At 35.5% G+C, this 22,426-nt stretch overlaps 1 protein-coding gene across 2 annotated transcripts in view; it reads left to right on the top strand.

Annotated features, from left to right (window-relative positions):
* The window catches only part of AGMO (alkylglycerol monooxygenase), a 187,494-nt gene that overhangs the window by 92,609 nt on the left and 72,459 nt on the right, over positions 1-22,426 (top strand). For both annotated transcript variants that reach the window (XM_054273897.1, XM_054273898.1), the window contains exons 6-12: positions 4,586-4,652; positions 6,141-6,206; positions 6,312-6,391; positions 7,302-7,436; positions 7,927-8,043; positions 14,869-14,951; positions 16,086-16,191. In XM_054273897.1, the coding sequence (XP_054129872.1) occupies positions 4,586-4,652; positions 6,141-6,206; positions 6,312-6,391; positions 7,302-7,436; positions 7,927-8,043; positions 14,869-14,951; positions 16,086-16,191 (654 nt within the window). The remainder of the gene's footprint in view (positions 1-4,585; positions 4,653-6,140; positions 6,207-6,311; positions 6,392-7,301; positions 7,437-7,926; positions 8,044-14,868; positions 14,952-16,085; positions 16,192-22,426) is intronic.

The following is a 22,426-nucleotide window of genomic DNA, read 5'->3' as shown; positions in this document are numbered from 1 at the left end:
GAAAGGAAAAATTGCAGACAGGAGTTGATTTAGAACAGTAGGTGTCTGTATCAGGGAAACAAACACAAATGTAAACCCCAGTGTCATAATGGTCAAAATACAGATAAGGTTATCATTGGACAGCAGTTGGAGTATTTCAGCTTTTAGGGTACTGGTAGCTATTTTGCTGTATTCCCCAAATCACTTTAGTTGATGATGCATAGATTAAGAATATTTTATATTCACAAGCAGACCTTTTTTTCTTTTCAGTAGTATGAAATAAGTTTTAAAGTACTGATGGCAGGGTTATGGAACAATGACATTTCAGCTATTATTTTTTTACTTTTTAGAAAACTTTCCAATAAAAAGGTCAGATACAAAAATTAGAGTAGCAGATTTTTTAAAATGAAAATCCCAATTACAAGCATAAAAACTAAGCTGATCTTCTTATCACATTTTTTGGATGTTCTTTAAAAAGTTTAATTTTTTTTCTGATATGTGATCATGAAAGCTCTTATTCTAACAAACCAATTTGAATACAGTGATATTGCAAGCTGAAAATGTTTTTCTCTCTGAATGGCTGAAACTTAGTGATCTGTGTGCTTTGGTGACTGGTTGTACTTGCAGTGTAAGCCAGGTTGTTGCTACAAAGAATGCTTATGAGCTCCTTTAAACTTGCCATTCTCCAAGGAAAATGTCTGGACATAATAAAGACACAGAAATGAGGACAGACTGACAGATGAAAGGTAGATGGGTAAGCAGGATACCTGCCACTGCCTTTCTTCTCTCTGGATTATTCTTTTGAACTAGGACTGTTGCTACACCACATTACATGTTGCTATGAGTCAGTTCTTAGAAAATTAATTTCTTTCAATATGACTGCAGTAAGTTCCTGTCAGCTTGATATGACCATGTCAGAATCATGTCTGGTAAAAATTGTCTTGTTATCCTATCCAATTTACTTAGGTGAAAAATCTGCTTCTAGGAGTTTTGCCCCAGGTAAGATGGCAGAATAAAGAAAAATTCAACAAATTTAAACAAAAGAGCCATGTTGTTTGACATGCAAGTGCTGCAAGAGCTTTCAAAATTGAGTTTTTCAGTGGTGATATATTTCTGTATGTTGGAAAGATATATGGTTATATTTATAGCATTTATGCATTTATAAATTTTTTTGGCACCAAAGTTTTTCCTTTGACACAGTTTTTTATGGTTTTTTAGGAATGAGTTAAATATCTACAAGTAAACTTACTGATGGCAAAGGAAGTTTCTAGAAATAGCACCCTGCACTATTTTGACTATATGGTGAAAAAATATTTTTGATGTGTTTTAGACAAAGCATTGATTTATGGATTGCTAATGTCAACGTACTAGATTTTTGCTTCATCAGGTAGAGAGTTTTGCACTGAGCTTTAAAGTCATGTGGTTATGATTGTTGTCTCAGATGATATTTTCCTCAGGGTGGGACTAAAATGTCTTTGCAATGGAGGTGACCTTGAGTGAATAATTAATCAAAATAGGCTTGGGTATCAATCACTAATTAAGACATAGGGAAGATATTTCAGTAGATTTTTAAATTTCATCACTCAAAGAAAGACTGTTTTAAGGGGTGAGAGCAGTTTCATTATCCAAAGAAAATACTTCCACTATTATTAGTCAGAAAAATTTATTTAAAATTCTGCATATAAATTTATATAAAGTTATACCCTGAGGTCCTTAGGGAGTCCCAAGGCAAAAAGTTCTGCTTTAGCATAAGGATGTACTATGTAGAATTTCAAAAGGATGAATTTTAGTTTTAAAATTTTAATTCAACTGGCTGGATATTGAGACCTGAAGGCATTCATTCTGAGGACATTTTGTTATAATCCACCTGTAGGATAAATGTGGAGACTGCTAATCCTTACTGATTCCCTGCTCTCCTAGTGCACACTTGGTTTATTTTTACAAAAAACTGTTAAATAAAATTGTATTAAACCAACTGGATCAAAGTTAGTTGTGGTTGATTAGATAAATCAGTGCTCTCTCAGGTGCTGGGCTGCAGTTCAATTCAAAACATTTATCTCAGATTAAATTAGTTTAATGGTCACATCTCACATATCTTAAAACAGTGGGATGTTCTGCTTGAGAAAGGCAGAAAATGGAACTAGCACGAATGATGGATTGTTTCTTGCCTTTAGGTGGTCTTTTTAGACTTGAACTTATTTTGAGGGAGAGCTGATCCTGCTTATGTTGTCCTTGGCTTCTGAGTTAAATGAAACAAAACAAACTTGTCTCAGGATTCTATTTTTCCAGTCAAGTGTGAGCAGGATTTTAAGAAAGATGGTCCAAATATTGCAGTTCTATGTATGTGAAGAATTTTCATATTTCTATACTCCTTTAATTACAGAAATTCTCTACTTAACCAACTAAGTAGATGTTATTTTTGCAGTTATTGAGGAGAAAAAATGAAAAAAAGTTACTTTTTCCTTTTATTATCTTTACCTGATTGATAACAATTTAAATGCATTTGAGGAATATCCTAAGTCTGCTTCTTGAATCTAAATCTACTTGCGCTTGCAGAACTGTAAATGAAGGAGACATGGCAGTGCTGTATTTCAGGGCTTTGTTCTGTAAACCTTAAAGGAATGAAAATCTTTTTTAATTAATGTACCTGCTCTCATGAGTAATCACTGTCCCTCTAAATGTTGGTGTTTTTTTTTTTTTGCCACTATTATTTTATGTCTATCATTATATTACAGATCACCCCTTTTGGCAGTATGAGTATTAAATTCACTAATTAAAGTCTCTAAAAGGAAAAAAATTATAGATTCTTGGATTTGTTTCTTAAGGTCTAAACATTTTTATTTCGCTTCTTTAATGCCCCCTGCTCCCTTTTAATTGCAAAACGTTATGGCCATAATCAGACATAATGAATAGATACCATTTCAGGATATATTGTGAAGAGATGTCCTTTTTGATCATCCAGTGATTGCATCAATTTGTGACAGATGGATTTGTCCTTGGTATTAAAGAATAGTTGCTGTGTTCAAAGAAAATACTTCCACTATTATTAGTCAGAAACATTTTTTGTTTTATTATTTATTTTATTAATTTTTCTTTGTCTGTTTGTTTGTCCACACACTTCTGTTGAGCTAACCAAAGCACCAAATTTGAAGTCAGTGCTGGCTTTCCTCTAATTCCTAGTAGCTGAGAGTACCAAATTTAGCAGAAAGCCTGCCCACACAAACTTAATTCGTCAGTGTTTTCTGACAAAGCTTGAAACACTAGAGGTGGCTTTTGGCAATGGATACTGTCTATAATTTTTGGGTTGGTACTAAAATGATCAAGGCTCTCTTTCTGTACTGTCAAGTCATTGCCTTAGATTGTACCTCCATAATGAATTTATGCTGGTCTACTGTCTCTTCATGCCTCCAGCTCATGACAGTGACCATATATTGGACCAAAATCAGTAACTGATTTAGATAAACTGACTTAGAAAAACAAAACAAAAGCAGTTTTGGTTTGCATCAGTTCCCCAGTCAGGTTTGTTGTGTCAGTGTGTTTGTGCCAGGGTACAAGAAGGTTACTGAGAAGAAAAAAGCAGTCAAATGTACTGAAGGGGGAAGGAGTATTTGTTTCTGGGTCAATGGCACCTATTTGCAGACATAAAGTGTTTGCAAAACTGGTATCATATCATAGAGTTGCACTGAATCCCAAGCATGTCACTGGATACGGGTAAGAAAAATGAGTGAAACAATTTGTATGGAATCACAGAATCATCAAGGTTGTAAGTGACCTTCAAGACCAGTGAGTCCAACCATCAAGCCAGCATCACCAGAATGACCCCTAAGCCATATCCCCCAAGTGCCGCATCCAGATGCCTCTGGAACTTTTCCAGAGATACTGTCTCCACCACCTCCCTGAGCAATGTATTCCAATGCCTAAACAGTCTTCCAGTGATTTTTTTTCTAATATCCAGTGTGAACCTCCTCTAGCACAATTCAAAGCCATTTTCTCTTGTCCTTTCATTTGGGACATGGCAGAAGAAATTCCTTTCAGGGAGGTAGAGAGCAGTGAAATCCTTCCAAGCCTCCTTTTCTCCAGGCTAAACAATCCCAGTTCCCTCAGTCGCTCCTCACATGACATGTTTTCTAGACCCTTCAGCAGCTCCCTTGCCCTTCTCTGGACATGCTCCAGCACCTCAATTCCTTTCTGGAAGTGAGAGGCCCAAAACTGAACACAGTACTCAAGGTGCAGCCTCACCAGTGCTTAGTACACTGGGACAATCACTTCCCTGTGATTCCATCTTGTTATCAGTTTATGACTGCCAGTTTTCTCAAAGATTCTCATGGAAAAAAGATAAAAACAATTCACTTTTAGATCTAAAGAAATTTGCTTCTGGATCAAAAGAAATTTAATTTATAACTTGTATTTTAATGTTTTTTAATGAAAATATTTGTAACTGTAATACAGTGATATGGTTCAGAAAAAAATAATGCACTTCTGTCTTTCTATGCAGTTCTCCAGAAGATAAACATTCTCTCTTTAGCTTTTTCTTCTTTTCATTTCCCTAATTCTTCTTGGTCTTACGCAGTATTTTCAAGTTCATTAAAACATTATATTTTTTAAGCTTATCACCAAACTTGGGCCTCTGGAATGGATACTTAATACTCCCAGTCATCACAGAGTTCATCATGGTAAGATAAAAGTGAAACCTCTTATTCCCTTTTTTCCTCAGTGTCACTATTTGTATTGTAATAGTAATCTACTAAAATTGTACTGTAAAATCAGTTTTACAAAAAGATTTTAATTTTGACCTCTACTTCAGAAGTGGTCCCTGTTCAGTCAGAAATTTCACAATTTTTAAAAAAATGTAATCAGAACTTATATTTAATTTAAACATTTTTTGTTTAAGATTAATTATTGAGGAGAAATTAAGTCTGGATAACATGAAGAGTTAGATGACTTTGAGAAAAAAAATTCAATGTTTTTAGGTATGAAGAGTGATAGAAAAATACTTCATCCTTTCCTGGCTACTGAATCATCAACAAACACTCTTTTGCACTCAAATTCAAGCACTGTATATGTGAAAAATATGGCTAGGTTTTAGAAGAACTTTTAAATATTTTAGTGGAATTTGATTTCACCTGTTTGAATTGTTGATAAATCTCGCTTCCCAGAAGTGCATAATGGTTGATTTTTATCAGTATTCAGAGGCCTTCAAGACTGTACTGCATGTGTAAATTGTGCTAATAACTCCACTGCATACTGAAAAATGTCATGAATGTATCTGAGACACAGAATTGGATTTCACAGATGTCCTTAGCTCATTCAGTGTGCAGAGATAGTACGTTAAAAAAAAATGAGGGAATGGAAGAACAGTTTGAAACAGACTCAAATGCAGTTGCATGTTCAGAGGATGTTACTCATGTTTACTGTATCCTCACAATCACTGTATCCACAGTGGTGGTGCTGTAAGTGTCTAGTCCTTAAAATTTGCACAACTACTGGTAATCCTCAGGGAGACACTCTGCTCTTATTTGCTCAGCTGTAAATCTGAACTAATGCTCTCATCCTGATTGGAGTCAAGCTAAATCATTATGGAGCTGATCAGGGGCTGTACAGTTGCTCCAGACTATCTCCATAAACTTAGGGATGTGTAACCAATGCTTCTTCACTCATAACTTTGAGAGGACTGCTAATATATAAATATATTCCCTAGAGAATGTAGAAGGATTTTTTCAGTTTTCCTCACACTGAAATTAATAGTGCAGGATCAGACATATGACATAGAGGATAGAGACACCTGACAGATATTAATGAGATAACTACACATATATGAATTTAGTATATATTTTCTTAGGTGTAAACTGATGGAATCATTTTTGTTTGCTTCTAAGTTTGTCTTTTATAAATATATTTTGACCTGGTTTCGCCTCCAAATTTCAGAGAAATTTTGGACATGATGCATTTGATTTGTATGTTTGTATCTGAACAGAAAGAGAGCAATAAGGCTAGTAAGGAAAAAAATATATATAGAAGTATAAGGAGTGGTGGGTTAGCTGTCTTTTAAAGTTATTTTTAGATTATAATGTGATGCAAATGATGATTTTTTTCCTTCATAATTCAGTTCCTAGTATTCTGATTTATCCTATTACTTTTCTCATAATTGATTTTTATTATAGGTAGAAATCCTTACTGCATTGACAAAAATTATGGTGGCACGCTCATTATCTGGGACAGGATATTTGGTAAGTAAAAGAAGGTGTTCTCTGTCATGTTGAATCAGTGTGGAAAAAATATGTATACTTTTGAATTTGATTGGTTGTCATTCTTTTGTTTTCTTCTTCCATCAGGAACATTTGAGGCTGAAGATGCAAAAGTTGTATATGGCTTAACACATCCAGTAAATTCATTTGACCCCATCATGCTCCAGGTGCTATAGTTTTTATCACTGATTCTGATACCTTCAACATTCAGTCATATTCAAAAGAAACTCCTCTCTTAGGCACAGTTGAGGCCATCCTTCCATTGCTGACCAGTCAATTACATTATCTACAATTTCTTCAGTACTCCATTATGAGACAGCCATTTCTACTCAATGCATTGAGTATATGCAGAGCTTGTAGTAGTAATGAAAATATATAACAGTAAAATTAGCAAATAATTAGAACAGTGATATATAAGGTGTTGGACTGAATGAGGTGTTTTGCAGTGCAATAATAAATAGTGAAGCACAGACAAAAGCATGTAATTAAAAAAAAGAAAACTAATTAGTGTGGTGCTTCTTAGATTTATTAGTTCAGGTTTCACTTAAGCTAGGTAAAAATTCTCTGCAAAAACATGAGAAGCAGTGGAGTCCATATTTGCTTTTCATGATTGTTCATCCAAGGAGGAATCTCAAAGAAAGAGATATTTTACTATCAGGGCTGTCAGGGCTGTAAAGTGGGAGGATGTGCAATTATATTAATTTCAGTCAGATCCTAAGTAATTTCATTACTGAGAGTTATGTCATTTCAAGGTCCCAGTAACCAAATCATACTGCATAAATATAGCTATACAATATACCACTAAATACTCAAGAGTGATTACAGGAGACACAGATGGAAAAACAGATTTTCCTCTGAGCAGAAGTCATTGTAATCCTCACCAAATTAACCAAGGGCTTCATATTGCTTTTGCCTATTTCAGCCAGGTTTTCTGAACTGTCTTCATCTATTTCTAATTTATTCTCTTTAAAAGAGTTTGAAAAATCGTTTATTTGAAAACTAAAAATTAATAAAATACAATGTTTTATTAATCTTTATTTTGCGAACAGTGAAAAATTGCTTACCTTTTTTTTTCAGTTACGTCCCTTGGCTCATATTTGGAACACGTTTTGGGCCACACCTGGATTCTGCAATAAGCTTTCTGTCATATTCAAAGGGCCAGGCTGGGGACCAGGCAAACCTAGACTTGGCCTTCCTGAGGAAATCCCAGTGGTAAATAGAACATGCACAGGCTTTCAGTTGTGTGTAATTTACTTGGGCCTCTTAATGCTACTGGATCAATGTTAAAAACTCTACACATGCTATTTTAAATTAGCAAATTAGCAGTCATAAAGCATGGGGGAAGATGAATTGGGAAAAGAAACTGAAGGAAATGAATGTTTTAACTGTGGGGGTTTTTTTTCTTTTTATTTGATGGAAAAAGTGTGTTTTTTAAGTTATTTTTTCATTATTCATTTCCTGAAGAGATTTTCAAATTTTTTTCTATGGAGTATAGTAATTTCTCCTTTTTTTTTCAGCTGTAGGCCTGCACAAACACACAAAGTTAAACTGTCTCAAACTAGATAGTACCTAAGTTTGACAGTAGATTGTCTTTCTTCAATTAGCTGTCACCCCTTTTGTGCTTTAAGTATAAAGAATATTAAGGAGCAACAGGCCAGAGCAGGTCACTGTTGAAAGCAAGTAACTATTTTGCTTTACACAGATCACTGGAAAGGAAGTTCCCTTCAACCCACATGTACCAGCTTATCTTAATTGCTATGCACTTGTACATTTTGCTGCAATAGTGGACTTGTACATCGAACTTCTTGCTTCTGTGACTGTAAGTAATTCCTTCCCTTATGAAATAATATCTCCTGCTAACAGCAATGACACACAACATGCTTAAATATTAAAGGATTGGGCAGCAGCTCTACAGCCAACTCATATCTTATGTGAGCTACTAAAATAATAACTAGTTTCTGTAAAAGAATTCACCTAAATGGCTGAATATATAATTCATGCTATCAAATATACATCTTATATAGTTTAGTAAACAGTTTTTAATAACCATATCAGTTATTTACTTAATGGAAATATTTTGCCTAGAAGAAGTATGTGTCTGCTTCAGTTTTTAGTACCTCATAAGACTTGAAACTATGCAGTTTTAAGATGTTGAGGTTGCTCATACCATTAGATGCCCAGGATTTAGAGGGAAGATTGCCATGGCCTTGCAGTGCTTGCAAGGCTGGTGTCAGCATGAGTTCAGAGTTGGAGGAGCACAAAGTCAGGGCAAATTTTTCTTCCAATCTCCAACATACAAGAGCATTGATAGAAGCACAGCCAGGAGAGGTGTGTATTTATCACCACAGACTTGCCTGGTGGCATCTCCATGGTGACTGGTTCCTCTATGGATAGCTGGCAGCCTGTGAAGGTGAACTACCAGGCCATGTCCACCTAAAAGAAAAGAGACATTAACTACTTACAGGGTTGCACATCCTTCCAAGCTCCCTTTTTTCTTTCTGTCTTTTTCCCTCTTTGCTAAAGCTAAAATTTCAGAGTTATGAAGCAGGATTTAATGGCTATAATATTCCCACAAATAAAGACCTCTCAAGACGTACAGAAACACCACAAAACTCTATTAATTTGATAAAATTCCCTTTGGTCTTCTTCTTAAACCCTTTTTAAGACCCCCTTAGTTAAAGAGCAGTGCTCTTGCTGTGTTTGTGTCACCCACATTGCCACAGGCACGCTGTATACACCCAAAGGGCCCCCTGGGTTCCTCAGCCTTGTCCTGGCATGCTCACCTGGCAGTCTCCAGCCCTTGGCCAGCAGTTGTCACTGCCCCCTGCCCACCTCATTGGAAACTGCAGGATGTAGCATTCCTGGTATAATATAAAAGTTACTTCAGGCATATTCTTTGGATTAGTATGGAGTTGTTCTATGTGCCATGTTTACTTCTGCAAAGGGTCACACTGCAATTGCAGGGAATTAGGAGATTACTAAATCATCTGAAGCTTAGTCTATTATAAGGATAGGAAATTAAGCCAAAGGTATGAGTAAATACCTCCAAAATACACAAGTCAGACAGTGTACCTGATTGCTAATGTTCCTGAATTGAGAAAAACCTCTGCAAGATTTTCCAGAGTACTTCTAGGTTCCTACATTTGCATAGGAATCAAACTCTGTGTTTGAGTTTTTTCCATTTGTTTCATTTTGCACTCAGATTGGTTTTTTGGTTTTTTTTTTTTTTTAAACTCTATGCTGCTGCTTTTAGAATTAAGGAGTCTGATTTTTTCCTATTTTATTCTTTTTCTTTTGGCCTTTTTCTGGTCCTGGAGGGAAAAATGAATGGTCCACATTATTTTATCTGCTGGTAACTGCGGCTGTTTAAGAATAAGTAATAAAGGAAGTTGAAAAATGCACCCAAGCCCCAGATAATCACTAAATTCTTTCTGTCATGGAGGAAACATCCTGAGGATCCTCCATTTATGAACTTATTGTAGAAAAGCAACTAGAAAATTCTCTGCACAAAACTGCAGGGTAATAAGGTAGTAAGGATAAGGGGAGCGCAGGGGCCTGGGAGCACCTCATCTCAGGACATAAACCTTCAGCGTGGGTGTAGAAAGTGCTGGTCCCAAGGCACAGTTCCAGCATTGCTCTGCAGTACAGTGGAGAAGCTGTCATGAGAAGGAAGCTTGTGTATGAATAACTTTACTTGGCAAAAAACCTTTCTTCAATATCAGTTTTCCACTACACTGAGTTATGAAATGTCTATGGATACAACTGGAACGTTCTGTCTGGCTATGAATTATGTCATAACTGTGGCATAGCTCCATAAATGGAGAAAACTAACTGTTTTCCTCATCTTTAGGTATAAGTTCCATTTCATAACAGCCATAAGACACAGCACACAGCTATTACATTTCTCAAGTGATTACAGTTGCTCAGTGTTTGGTCTCACGCCCTGTAGAAGTGTTAAATTTCTCCATCCATAAAGAGCAACCATATACCTTCTGTCTGAATGACCTACATTTAACTTATGAAAAGAGCAAAACAGGAAAGAACAAATATATATTTTCCACAGGAGAGAGCATACAGTGTTTGTTTTCTGTATAGTGATCTGCACTACATCCAGCAAATAAAAATTGCTTTCTGAGCTCTGCACATCTAGATCTGATCCAAAGCTCCTTGAAGAAATGGGATTGGATCTGTCCCAGAGAGAGTGCTAGGAGTGTAAAATTGCAGTACATTCAAAGCAAAAGTCTCATAGCTCCAGAACTTCAGTTATCATATAAATCAAAGTGAAGTGCACCTTAAACACATTTTGCAGTGTCTTTTTTTTATTGTTAATAGATACTATAACATTTACTGTGCTTATAATTATATGAATATGTGAGCAGTTTCAATTAGATGGAAATTAATAAGCTAGATCTCTTGAATGTTAAGAACACAACTAATGTATCTATTCAGTAGGACATCACCAAGTACAGTGTATGTAATATTGCTAAGAATTAACTTTTTTTTCCCTAAGAATTCTAAGTTAAAATAAATTCATACAGCTAATGACACCTAACAATAGAAAAATCATAGGATCATATTAGCATTCCTAATTTGAATGTATCTGATCATCTGATGTATGAGATCAGGGCAACTGTTAACTTATGAAATGTGCTGACATCATTCCTAGAAGTTCTTTTGAACCACTGGACAAATCAGAATGATAAAATGCATCCATGTTATTCTTCCAAAGGAATAAAAAACCTACTTCTTTGCAGTATACAAAAATCAATTTTGAATATTTCAATGCTTATCTAAATACATATTTGAAATAACATTTCCTTTGTTTAAATGAATTAGTTTTTTCATTACTAAAAAACTATAAAATAATAATGCTATGGCATTCTGTTGATTACAAAGCCATGTAAACTTCTTACTAAATTCTATAATCCCCTTCCCCCCCCCCCCCCACTTTTCTAAGGCTCAAAGATATTTTTAAAGCTTTAAATGAAATGAAAATCCAACAGAAATATTTTTTTCTGCTTGATTGCAGCCAATAACCACATTGCAAAGTTGTGGCTGACTTGTAATTGGGGAACCTGCTGTGGTCCCACATGCTTCTCTGTTTATACAAATACTCCAGTATATAAATACTCATTTATTTTTTATATATATCCATGCATACTATGTTTAGGTGGAACAAGGATGCTAACACGAATGAAGGTGTAAAAGGCACATTCTTTTTGCACTGCTGCTTGCAGTGCATAGATTTAATATATGATGTTAGTTTAGTGATATAACCCACTGACTATTTTGTTGATTTTGGTAGAGTAATGCCTAGAAAGTGGATGCCTCAGCTGCCAGCATCCACTTCATAGGGTGATACATGTTTGAAAGCAAAGAAAAGAATCAAAGCAGCATGTTACTATACCACTGTAACTGTAAGAGAAAGTTAGTGAAGCAAACTAACAGTGGTAAAAATTACACTATATGGCTGCTTTTCTAAAAGATGTTATTCCCAATAGCATCATGGTGTATTTCACTGAAAATTTCTTGGTAATCCTTGACTGTGCCACACTGTGCTCAGGCATTACAGTGTCATGGTTTTGTGTGAATTTGATGATAGCCAGTTTGAAATTAACCAGGATCTGCCAGTTGTGCTATAGAGTCCTCCAGTCCCTCACATTCTGGGCCAGAGTGCATACTCACCATAAGGAGTTTTACAAATAGGCAGTGTTCAAAATAGTATAGTTCAAGTAGGAGTGTGTCTGAAGAGAAATGGAAATTAGCCTGAAAAAACAAGTCTGTAAAATATGATCACACCTGGCTCAGGTAGTTATTATGCCATAGAACCTCCTATAGCATTTTTACCATTTAAAGATAAAGGCTTGTTTACATTTGAGTTTGATTTTTTAAAATGTTATAAGGTTGCTTCTTCTGATTTACGAACAGACATTAAAATGTATTTATATTTCCATTTTTTTTCTGGAACTCCGTGTTTAAAACTGATCTGAAATTTATTAATTTCCTGTCAAGTTCTTAGTCTGTGCTTTATTCTTCTGTGTTAGATATATGTGGGGGATAATTTTAATTCTTTTTCCTGTTCTAGTAATGTAAATTAAAATATATCTTTAAGCTAAGAAAAAAGTCCTTGATTAGAAGTTATGGGTAAAACTACCACTAAAATATGACCCTAAATTGTCTGCTTTTGGGAAGTGTTCCCATCATCCACTAAAATCCAACTCTTAATGCAGTAGTACCAAATGTAGTTTTTAGGCTTGCAGTCTAGGTAATGGCAAGAAATGGAATTCCTGAAGTGCTTAGCTTATTCCCACATTCCCAGTGTGCTCTCTCCACAAGTTTCAGCAAAAGTTTAGGTTAATAATGGGTTTTTGGGCACTTCAGTGAACTTAAAGGCAGGTAGAATGAATCAGCATTATCTTATCTGCTGCTATCAGTTTTCTGCAGCTGGAGTCACAAGGAAACCCAGATGCCTGGGACAAACTAGAAGTTTGGGATCACTGGAAAGACAGAAAAGTTTGAAATCATGCAGCTCTTTAAAAGTGGAAACTAGGGACACCCTTGCTCATTCATAGCATGTACTGTTGAATCCTTCCTGAAGACAGGTATTAGTACTTGTATGAAAACCATTGCAGTTTTGTTCATTTTCCACAAAGTGTGATTTTAGCCATATATTGTAATGTAGCTGCTCCATGACTTGATGGAAATCTGGATTTGATGTTTAGTTCTCTTTCCTGCCTAAGATACAAAACCTTGCTTCTCTAGTGCTCTGCCACTATGGGAGCATTTTTCAGGCAGTCTGCAGGACCCGGTACATCACAGAGGAAACAAAGAAAAATCAGACCCACCTGGCAAGAATAAGTAGATTTTAAAAAAGGTGTAATTTTTCAGCTTAAAAGTGAGGACTGTCTTTAAGGAGAAAAATCTTGAATTTCAGTCTTTGTTCCCTGGAAAACCCCTTTATTAGACAAGTAACAATCATTGAAAAGCCTGTCAAAGCATTTCTAAGAAATTTATGGGTGAGTTCCCTTATGCCTGTGCCAAATCATATTTTTCTTCGCTCACTTCTTGAGTTTTTGTATGAACCAGATTGTACAGGAAGCTGAAGTAGAACTCAGTGCGGCTAGATGAGTAGTTAAAGTACTCCTCATTTAATTAAATTCCAATAGAATCCGTGCCTGATTTTTACAAAAAAGCTCTTTCCAAACATTTTGTCACTTCAAAACAAATTTCTCCTTTTGCTAATGATGAAAAGTTTATCATAGGGAGGAATGGAGCAGATTGGTAATGTGGAAATGCAGTAATAAGTTTGATTCTCACCTGGTACAAATTTGTGCAGCAGAGTGGCTTGACAGGTGTCATTTGTGAGAACTGTGTTCTGGCTTGTAAACTGATGAGGCTGCTGTTTAGCTTGCACATTGCTGGGATTGAGTTTTCTTTGTTCAATAACTGTTGAGGATATCTAAGTAGGTGTTTGTGATGCTTCAGTAAAACAACAGAAACCCGCCCAGACTGAGTGTGTGGTTTGATGTGTTTTGCACACATGGGCACTCTAAGTTCACACAGCTGTAAAACTTGAGAGTATCCTCCTGTGGCCTCCCATGCTCACAGATACTTACCTTAGATCTCTTTGAGGGGTTGGGGCCATGACTGAAGGAAGTTGGGCATGTCACCGAATGGGATTTATGGAAATCAGGGCAGACATTTGTGGAGTTTTATTTTTCCAATGCCTGCAAATGAAGCTCAAGATGCTGTTCGTAAACTCTTTTGCTGCTGAAGCAAGAAAGGATTCCTATAACTCAGTCAGATCCAATACTTTTGTTGTGTTTTGTTTTATTAAAATAAAACCAAAAGCTTTTCAAAACTCATATTTGAAACAAAATCAGGGAGGGAAAAAATGAAACTGATTAAATATTTGATATTCAAAGGCATCTGTATAGAATACAAAATAAATATTTAATAAATTTTAAAAATTCCAACTTTACAGTCAAAACAATTTCTGTTTTTATGAATTTTGTTTATGTCATTCTGATGTAAATTTTAAGCACAGAAGTCCTCATGCTGCGATTCATCCAAATACTCATGCACATGTTAATGTTTAAAAGTGTTTTAAGTCTGATTAAAGTTAATGAGATGAGCTAAAAAGTTGGGAACCAAGTGTCAAGCTGTCATGAAGGGAAAACATTAATTTTGTTTCATCTTAAACATGATCATGTCATGTGAGCTGTTATTCTCATCAGTACATTGGCATTTTTATCCAGTGGAATTCAAGGATGGCTATTGTAAAGACCTGGTAACATAATATGATGTTTAAAGAACAGAGAGCTGCTGGGATTTTTATCTAGAAGTAAGTTTGTTCCCTCCTGAGTAGAGTCAAAAGGAAAACAAATGACTTTGGGAAAAAACACATAGGACAGAAGGAGATAACATTAAACATTAATACAGTATTCAGGAACCAACTGTGAATGGGGTTACTCCAGATATGAGGGCTATCCATAGGAGATTTTTTTCCTAAAATTCAAAGTAGCAAATTACTTTAAAAGAGGACACTTGCTTCACTCAGTGAGTAAGTTCAAGCTACTGTTCTGTAAAAACTCCATTTCTCTCCAGGTTACTCTAAATGAATTTTTTGTCTGCCTTTTAACAGATGTTGTCACAGGGAGCAGTTCTCGTGAGAATTGGCTTTATCATTCTGTCCCTGGCATCTTTTGGACTACTTATGGAGAACAAGTAAGATACAAAATATGTGGAGTTCTTTATTCTTTCATTATGGGTTATTTATAACTCTATGTAAATCTCAGAAATTATATCAATAAAGAGATATAATCACCCAGACACATGGCTGGCTGTTACTAGAAAATAAGACATGACTAGCCAGCACCTAAATCCAGGATTGTTCCCATAGCAAGGGACTACATCTGTGTAGAAAACCTTGTAGAAAGGTTTTGGGATGGGCTCTTCATGTGTTCCTCTGTGCTTGCATATACTGGGGCCATTCCTCTGGGTTTGGGACAGTGGCGGGTGAATGGGACTTGCCAGCTGTGTGAGGCAGTTCAAGGTTGGATTGTGTGAACCCTGTGCAGCAGGCCATAAGTGCCAGATACCGTGATGGTATATGAAGGGCACACAGTGTAGCTTAGAGTGGGCTCAAAATCATGTGAAAGATGGTGTAGACTTGAGACTAAATGTAATCAGTATACCTTCAAATGAATTTGGATCTTGAATACACCAGGTCAGTGAGATACATTATGAAGTAGTCCATATGGGCACTGTGGTGCTAAAGAAGAGTAAGTGGCATCCACACTTGCTTGCAAAGAAGTTATTTGCCCTGACAGAGAAGAAATGTGGAGTAGAAGTTTCCTTTGAGACTGACGTGCCAGTTCTGCTTTGCACCTGCTGTTCACTATGTTTTCAGAAAGGAATACCTTTCACTTTTAAGGACTGAACAGTTTAATTCAGGACAGGTAAAAATCTGTCAACATGCCAGACATGTGAATAACCTAGGGAGTTAATAAAGAGGCATTAGTAAAAATTTATGGAAGTAGACCACTGAAAATATTCTGAACTACTTATGTAGCAGTTCTCAGAATTTTGTTGTGGTAATTTTTGAGATCAAAGGACAGTAAGTAAATATACAGCTCCATTTTTGTTCAAATATATTTTGCAAGTACCGGTATTCTCACGACAGCAAATTCATGGTTGTAAGTCAGTGTAAGATAAATACCAAAAACTTAACTTTAAGTTTAAGAAAGATGACTAGATGTAAGTGGAGGACATCACAAACTAATTTTATTTTCTCTTTGTCACTGAACTTAGCAAAGAGGAAAAGATTGGATGTTAATCTGAATTGATTCCCTTTTCTAGGTCCAAAGCAGGAATTTTGGAAATCATCCGCTGTTTAGTCTTCATAGGTGCTTACGAACTTGGCAACTTTAGGAGTCATTTTTCCTTCTTGGGCTATGCATATGAGGTAAGACATTTATTTTAAAATATATATGCTGATTATTCTAGATTTTTTTATCTTTTTTCAGAAAAGAAACACTAAATGTTTACATTTTGCTTTCTTATTATTCATTATGCTATTTGAATAGAGTATTATTTTTTTCTTACCTCATTATTTTTCACTTTTTGTTATTATTTTGCAAGAAAATTATTCCAGTTCACTGCTGAGATGCCAGTTATCCTTGGAAAAAAGGTCATGAAGGACTGCATTTACCACTTCTTGCAAAAATAATTTACTTGTGATCACATGCTTTGAAGTGAATAATAGTATTGTACTGCTGAATTTCAATTGTTTTATTCTCCTTTTATAGGAGAAATATGAAAATTCTTGGAGGCTAGAAGACTTAAATATAACGTGTTTTGCTCTGCATTAATCCTGTGCCTCAGAAACAGACTTTTAGCCATTGGCAAGGAGTGGATACAGGACAAAATAGACCTATGGTCTGATACGTGTGGTTACTTTGTGTCTTAGCAGTCACTTTTATCCTCTTCATGCCTTTTGCTTTTTATTATTTTCATTTCCAGTACAGTTGGTATTTCAAATCTCTTTTAATATTATCACAATGAAATAACAATAATCACTGTTAGTATTCCTATCTGAACAACATTACCAAGCTACTTACTATTGGTTACCAGGAAATAATGGTTATTCGTAACCAACAAGGTTATAAATGAGTGGCTGGATTAGTAGAACCTCATCAGAAAGTTACTCTTTTGGCTTAAAATCAGAAAAAAATCAAATTATATAGTTGGAACTGAGACTCAGGTTCAGAATGGTTCCTTTGTCTTCAAACATATGCAAAATTTATAGCGTCTTTCCCAGTTGGAAGTGGTCTCGCTTCTCCTGCTTTTCTAAAAGAAATGAAATTAGAAAAATAAAAAAAAAAAAAATCTACTGCTGCTGTGGGTCTGGGAGGTTTCCTGATTTATTTTTTTTTGCTTAGTTTTTTTTTTTTTTCTTCCTTGGAAAGAAAGGGTTGGAAAACAATAGCTATTAGACAATATTTAAAGCAAGATAAATGCCACTAATTAAGAATTGTTTAGTTTTTCCCCTCCCCCCTTGTTACATTGTCAAAGCTGTGGTGTGTAAATCAAATGGTTCTTGAATTCCTTTGATAAGAGTCTGCAAGAATTTAGTAGGTATTTTAAGAGGTTTACTTAAATATTATTTGAAAATTGCTTGCAAAATTTCCTTAGTAGCCTAATACAGTAGAAGGGATTGAAGTGACAAATTCTGAAATTTTGGAACAATTTACCTTGCCCTTGAGACATAGCTTTCAGACTTGAATTATTTGGCTATTCTAACTGAACTCTGCGAGAATTATGTCATTATATACACCCTCAATACCTGCCCTGCTGGTATTTTTATTTATATATATTTATTTTATATATTTTTATTCATATATAAAAATGTCTCTTACTAAGAAATGAGTAGAAGAAAAAGATTAGATTAATATTCCTATTGTTTATAGGGAATTCTATAGCTTCCTTTTCCTTCACGAAGAAGAAAATAAAATGAAGTGGTTCTTGCCCTGTTCTTTATATGTTTCTGTCATTGAAAGAAATAATTTATTGTCATCTTGAGTTCTTCTCTACTGTACTTTCCTATACTTTCTTCCTTGTGTTTGTTCCTTCATCCTTCATATTACAATTCTTTTTTTAGTCCTTTGTTTGACACTGACTATGTAGCCCATTTTTTACAAGAAACAGGACTACTTCTACACAATTTTTCTTTGAAAATACTGAAAAAAATAAGTGTCTTTCAAATAATTTGCTCTTGGGCAAACCAGAATAGGTATTGTTTCTGAGTGATGCCAGTATTTCCACCCTTGACATTTTCTCACAAATCAACAATTTCATTATATTAACAGCTTTTGTGGTCATAGAATAATAGAATAGTTTGGATATGAAGTATAAAGATCCTCTAGTCCAATCCCCTTCAATTAACAGAGACATCTTCAACTACATCAGGTTGCTCTGAGCCCCAGTCAACCTGATCTTGAAAATTTCCAAGGATGAGGCACCTACCACCTCATTGGACATTTTTTTCCAGTACTTCACCATCTTCACAATAAAAAATGTTCTCCTTTTTGCAGTCAGAATATTTGTAATGAACTTCAAAATGTCCCTCATTTTAAAATGAATGACCTACTTTTAAAATAAATGATCCACTTTTGCTACCAATGTACTATATGCATGGTAGGCATGTTCTTATGGGTCTAATAGAATTTGTCAGGAGATTTTTCAGTTCATGTTAAAAAGTCTTCAAACAGTAGTGTCTTACCTCAATATTGACATGATCATTTTGAAACAGCAGTACCAGAAAGCATAAGAAATATGTAAACAGATGGTTTCCCCAGAAATTAGATCTAAAATTTATCCTAAAAAATGTTTCTGTTCATCATTCCAAGTTGTTTATCCTTCATAATATAATAAATTAGGCAATCTGCTTGATTTTAAACTTCCTTTGCTCTGTTTCACTTTCACATTCTCTTACAAATTTTAAGTGTAAATTGAAACATTTAATTAATCATTTTGTTTTCCTCATGTAAATATCTTGTCTTTAACATACATCTATATTTAGCTGACTTTGGTCTTTTTAATCTAATATTTCTAGTAGTCATAACCAGAAATATGCTCGAAGATGTTTTCTTTACATCTTCATCCTTGTATGTTACCAAATTAACAATTCTTTAGTAATCCATTGTTAAAGAATGAAAGCACAACATCATGTAAGAGGGTTTGTGTTGACTTTTTCTATAAATTAAGCCTTCAAGGGCATGATTACTTAATGATAACGAAGTGTTTTAAGAATCTAACAAACAATTCTTTCTCAGAATTCTTAAGTTAACGGTGCACATTGCAGCAGATAAGTACAAGACTGATTTTACCAACAGCGTATTCAATAATGAGGGATAAAGTATGTTACTGTTTTCCATATGTGTGGGGGATTTTCTGCTACTATGTTTCATATGTTCCTATTTCTCAGACTACCTCAGGATCAGTTAAGATTTCTAAAGAACATATCCTTGCAATACTATTTGAAGCGTATTCTAATTGCCAAAAATAGGTATTTGAAACTGAAAATTACTTGGTTAGGCTCATAAAGGGACTTGACAATTATCTGAATTACTGCACTGGAAGAACACCTTCTGCGGGGAAACTAAATGGGAAATAAAGAAGAAATGAGAGAAAACTAGGGAGCCAGTTAGAGAGGGGAGAGGAACAGAGGAAACAAGGAGCAAGCCTTTCCCACTTTGTCATTAGATTAGCTCAGGTGGGCATAAAAAAAGCAGCTGAAGATGGTAATCTGAGTAGAAGTCCTGCCCTCTGGCTTTTACCCTCCTTGCTGCCCTGCTAACTGGCTTTGCTAGCAGGACTGACTAAGCCAGACAAAGATTTTTTCCAGGTAAGTGATGCAACTTGCTGTGGAGCAAGAATGTTTCTTAATGCTAGGGCTCAGGGAAGGAGGAAGCAAAAATGATAGTTGTGTAAGAAAGAAAGGCTTCTGCTTTTGCTAAAGCTGCAGTCAAGTAAAACCAGCATTGACCCCATCAATGCTTTGAAGTTGTGTGTTACCAGACTTGGTTCCTTATGAAAATTGTGTTATTTTTCTGATCATTTAAATATATTTTCCTCCCTGCTATTGTATTTGAATTCATTATATGATATACTTATGGGGATCTCTCTCAGTGTCCTTTTCTTCTCCAAGAAAATAATCTGAAGCTATCATCACTACAAAAGTGACCAGAGGAGGTGGAACAATGTACATTCCTCATCATGCATTTTCTGTTCCTTTTCCTGTATATATTTCATATGGATGATTAGGTCAATGTGGGAACGGGAGGGAATGAATTTTTTTATTGTTGTTTCTTTGTTTGAGGTTTTATGTGTTATTTGTTTATTTAAAAAAAAAAGTGGTGATATATGAGGAAATTTTTATATATTAAGAAAATTATTTCTTGGGTGGAGGTCAGTAAAAACCTCGGTGACGGGGAATATATTTGACTGGTTTGAAGAGCTGGTGTGCCTCTTTTGAGAATCTGTGCTGCCACATCCTATACTAGTTAGCTTTCTTTAGGCTGATTACTTCATGCCTGCGTAATGTGATGATTGGGTGTATTACTAAAGCCAAATCATTTTCTGTCAGACTGGGCCTGGAGCCTCCTAACCACCTGGAGGTAGCAGAAAACATTGCTTGTGTGTTCAATTATGTGACAGTTCAGCAGGCACGATATGTAAAAATAAATCTGTGATGATGGTCCACCTCTTTAAAGTGTTTCCATCCAACTGCACTGGTTTGGCACCAGCCAGCATATTCCATGAGCTGAATTTGGTCAAACACTGGCTGTTATTTGACAGTAGTACTAATGAGGAGCAAGTAGAAATGAGAGCCATTGACATGTTGTTGGAACTCTTGTTTTAAATATTTTCACCAACTCTCATAGTAGCTGCAACTCAGACTTAAAGTAAGAGGCTAGGAGTGAGGAAGAGGGAGGAGGAAATAGATGTCTGTCTTGATGTGTTTATCTTTTACCTTTAGTGTAACTAAGGCATTGTATCTAAGAGTTAATCTTTTCATCCTTCTGCATTGCAACTTAATGAGCTGCCTGGCTATGCCACGTTGGCTGGCATGTGTTAATTTACAGGTAGGAAGGACAACAAATCTAGAGCAACTTGAGTGGTGGAAAAGAGAGAAAAAGGGACGTTTTATACGTGTGTGATGTTTTAAATTAATAACTTGTTTTCTTTTCTATGTGGGCATGCGGTACATTAGAAATATAACCAGCTTTGGAAGATATACAGAAACTTGTGCTGCAGGGTGTAATTCAGCCCTTAACTAATGAAGGTAGAAATGAGCTTTATTGTGGTCAAATAGCTTATTTGCTCTTCCAGAGTATCTAAACATGGTAGATGCAGCTGTTCCAAAAACTTTTGGAGACAGTATTCTGTACCAAATGGACTGCTTTCCTGATCTTTGATGCAATTCTGGTATTTCTTATGGCATAGAATCTAATTGGTCTGGATAAAATATAAAATATCTCTTTATTAAAGAACTAATTTACACTGTATCATGTGTTCTACAGAAGTCCCTCTTAATGTGATATATTATCACACTACTTATTTTTCCTTTCATCATACAAAGAGTTGCTCTTACCTCACTTGTTTCTTAGTATAATTTACCAGTGTTGGAATACTGACTTATGAGTACAGACATAAAACAAACATTTACTCATAAGAACTTATTTCCACATCAACGATAGTTTTCTGCTCTGTAGCATTTTTTCTTGGTCCCTCGTTACGATCATCTGTGCCGCATTTCAAAGAGCCGCGTGTCCCATATTTGGTTTCCATTAAGGTGAAAGCTCCATGCCCTGTGCTGTGATTTATGACCTCAGCATTTATGCAGTCTCTGTGCCATAACTAGATTGGCTGGTGTATTTCAAATATATTTTAGAAGTGAAGCTGGGGATGGAAGGAAACTCTGCTGCCTATGATAAAAAGCCTTGTCAACACACATAGAATTAAACAAACACGTGTTGTAATAGTTTTTTTCTGTGTTAGCTTCATTCAGAAAAGTTTGCTATGCCATGCAGTGTATCCCAGGGACTGGACTTTTAATATTCTTGACAACTGCCCTAAGGGGAATAATGTCCCTTAGAAAAAGTCACAGTAAAGTATGGCAGTAGATTAAGTTAGTTTCCACTTAGGTGTGACAGCAGAGTCATTACTGATTTTAGACTTAGCCAGTTTGAGAGTCGGCTTCACCACCATCAACTAAGGACTATGATGTATAGTTCCAGATGCTCTGGCCAATTGACCGTAAAATTGCTCTGCATTTCTGGCAGAGCAGTTGAGCTGGAGCTTTTAAAATCTCCACTCCCTGAGCTCAACACCCTTCCCCCTCTGCTTAAAAGCTGCTCATTATTCTTCTTCTTCTGCCCGCTGATCTTAGCAAAAGAAAAACTTCTGGAATCAATTAGAAGTGTCTGCGCTTGATGAGATTTGCACGTGAGTTCGGAATTGCGAGGCTTTGATAGTGTCAGCCAACAGCTGCAGTTTCAGGTGGTAAATCTGGGAAGGAATTTTCCAGGGTTTATTTACAATCATAAAATAAAACAAAAATCAAGACAAGTTGGAAACCATCTAATGTGTTGTTAAAATGAAGCCTGAATTGGGTTATATATTTATTTTTTTTTAAA

Source organism: Melozone crissalis, unplaced genomic scaffold (genome assembly GCF_028551555.1).
Source record: "Melozone crissalis strain CALT ecotype California unplaced genomic scaffold, PUWL_Pcris_2 ptg000016l_1, whole genome shotgun sequence".
NCBI classification, from domain to species: domain Eukaryota; kingdom Metazoa; phylum Chordata; class Aves; order Passeriformes; family Passerellidae; genus Melozone; species Melozone crissalis.
This window is presented reverse-complemented; position numbering and strand designations above follow the sequence as displayed.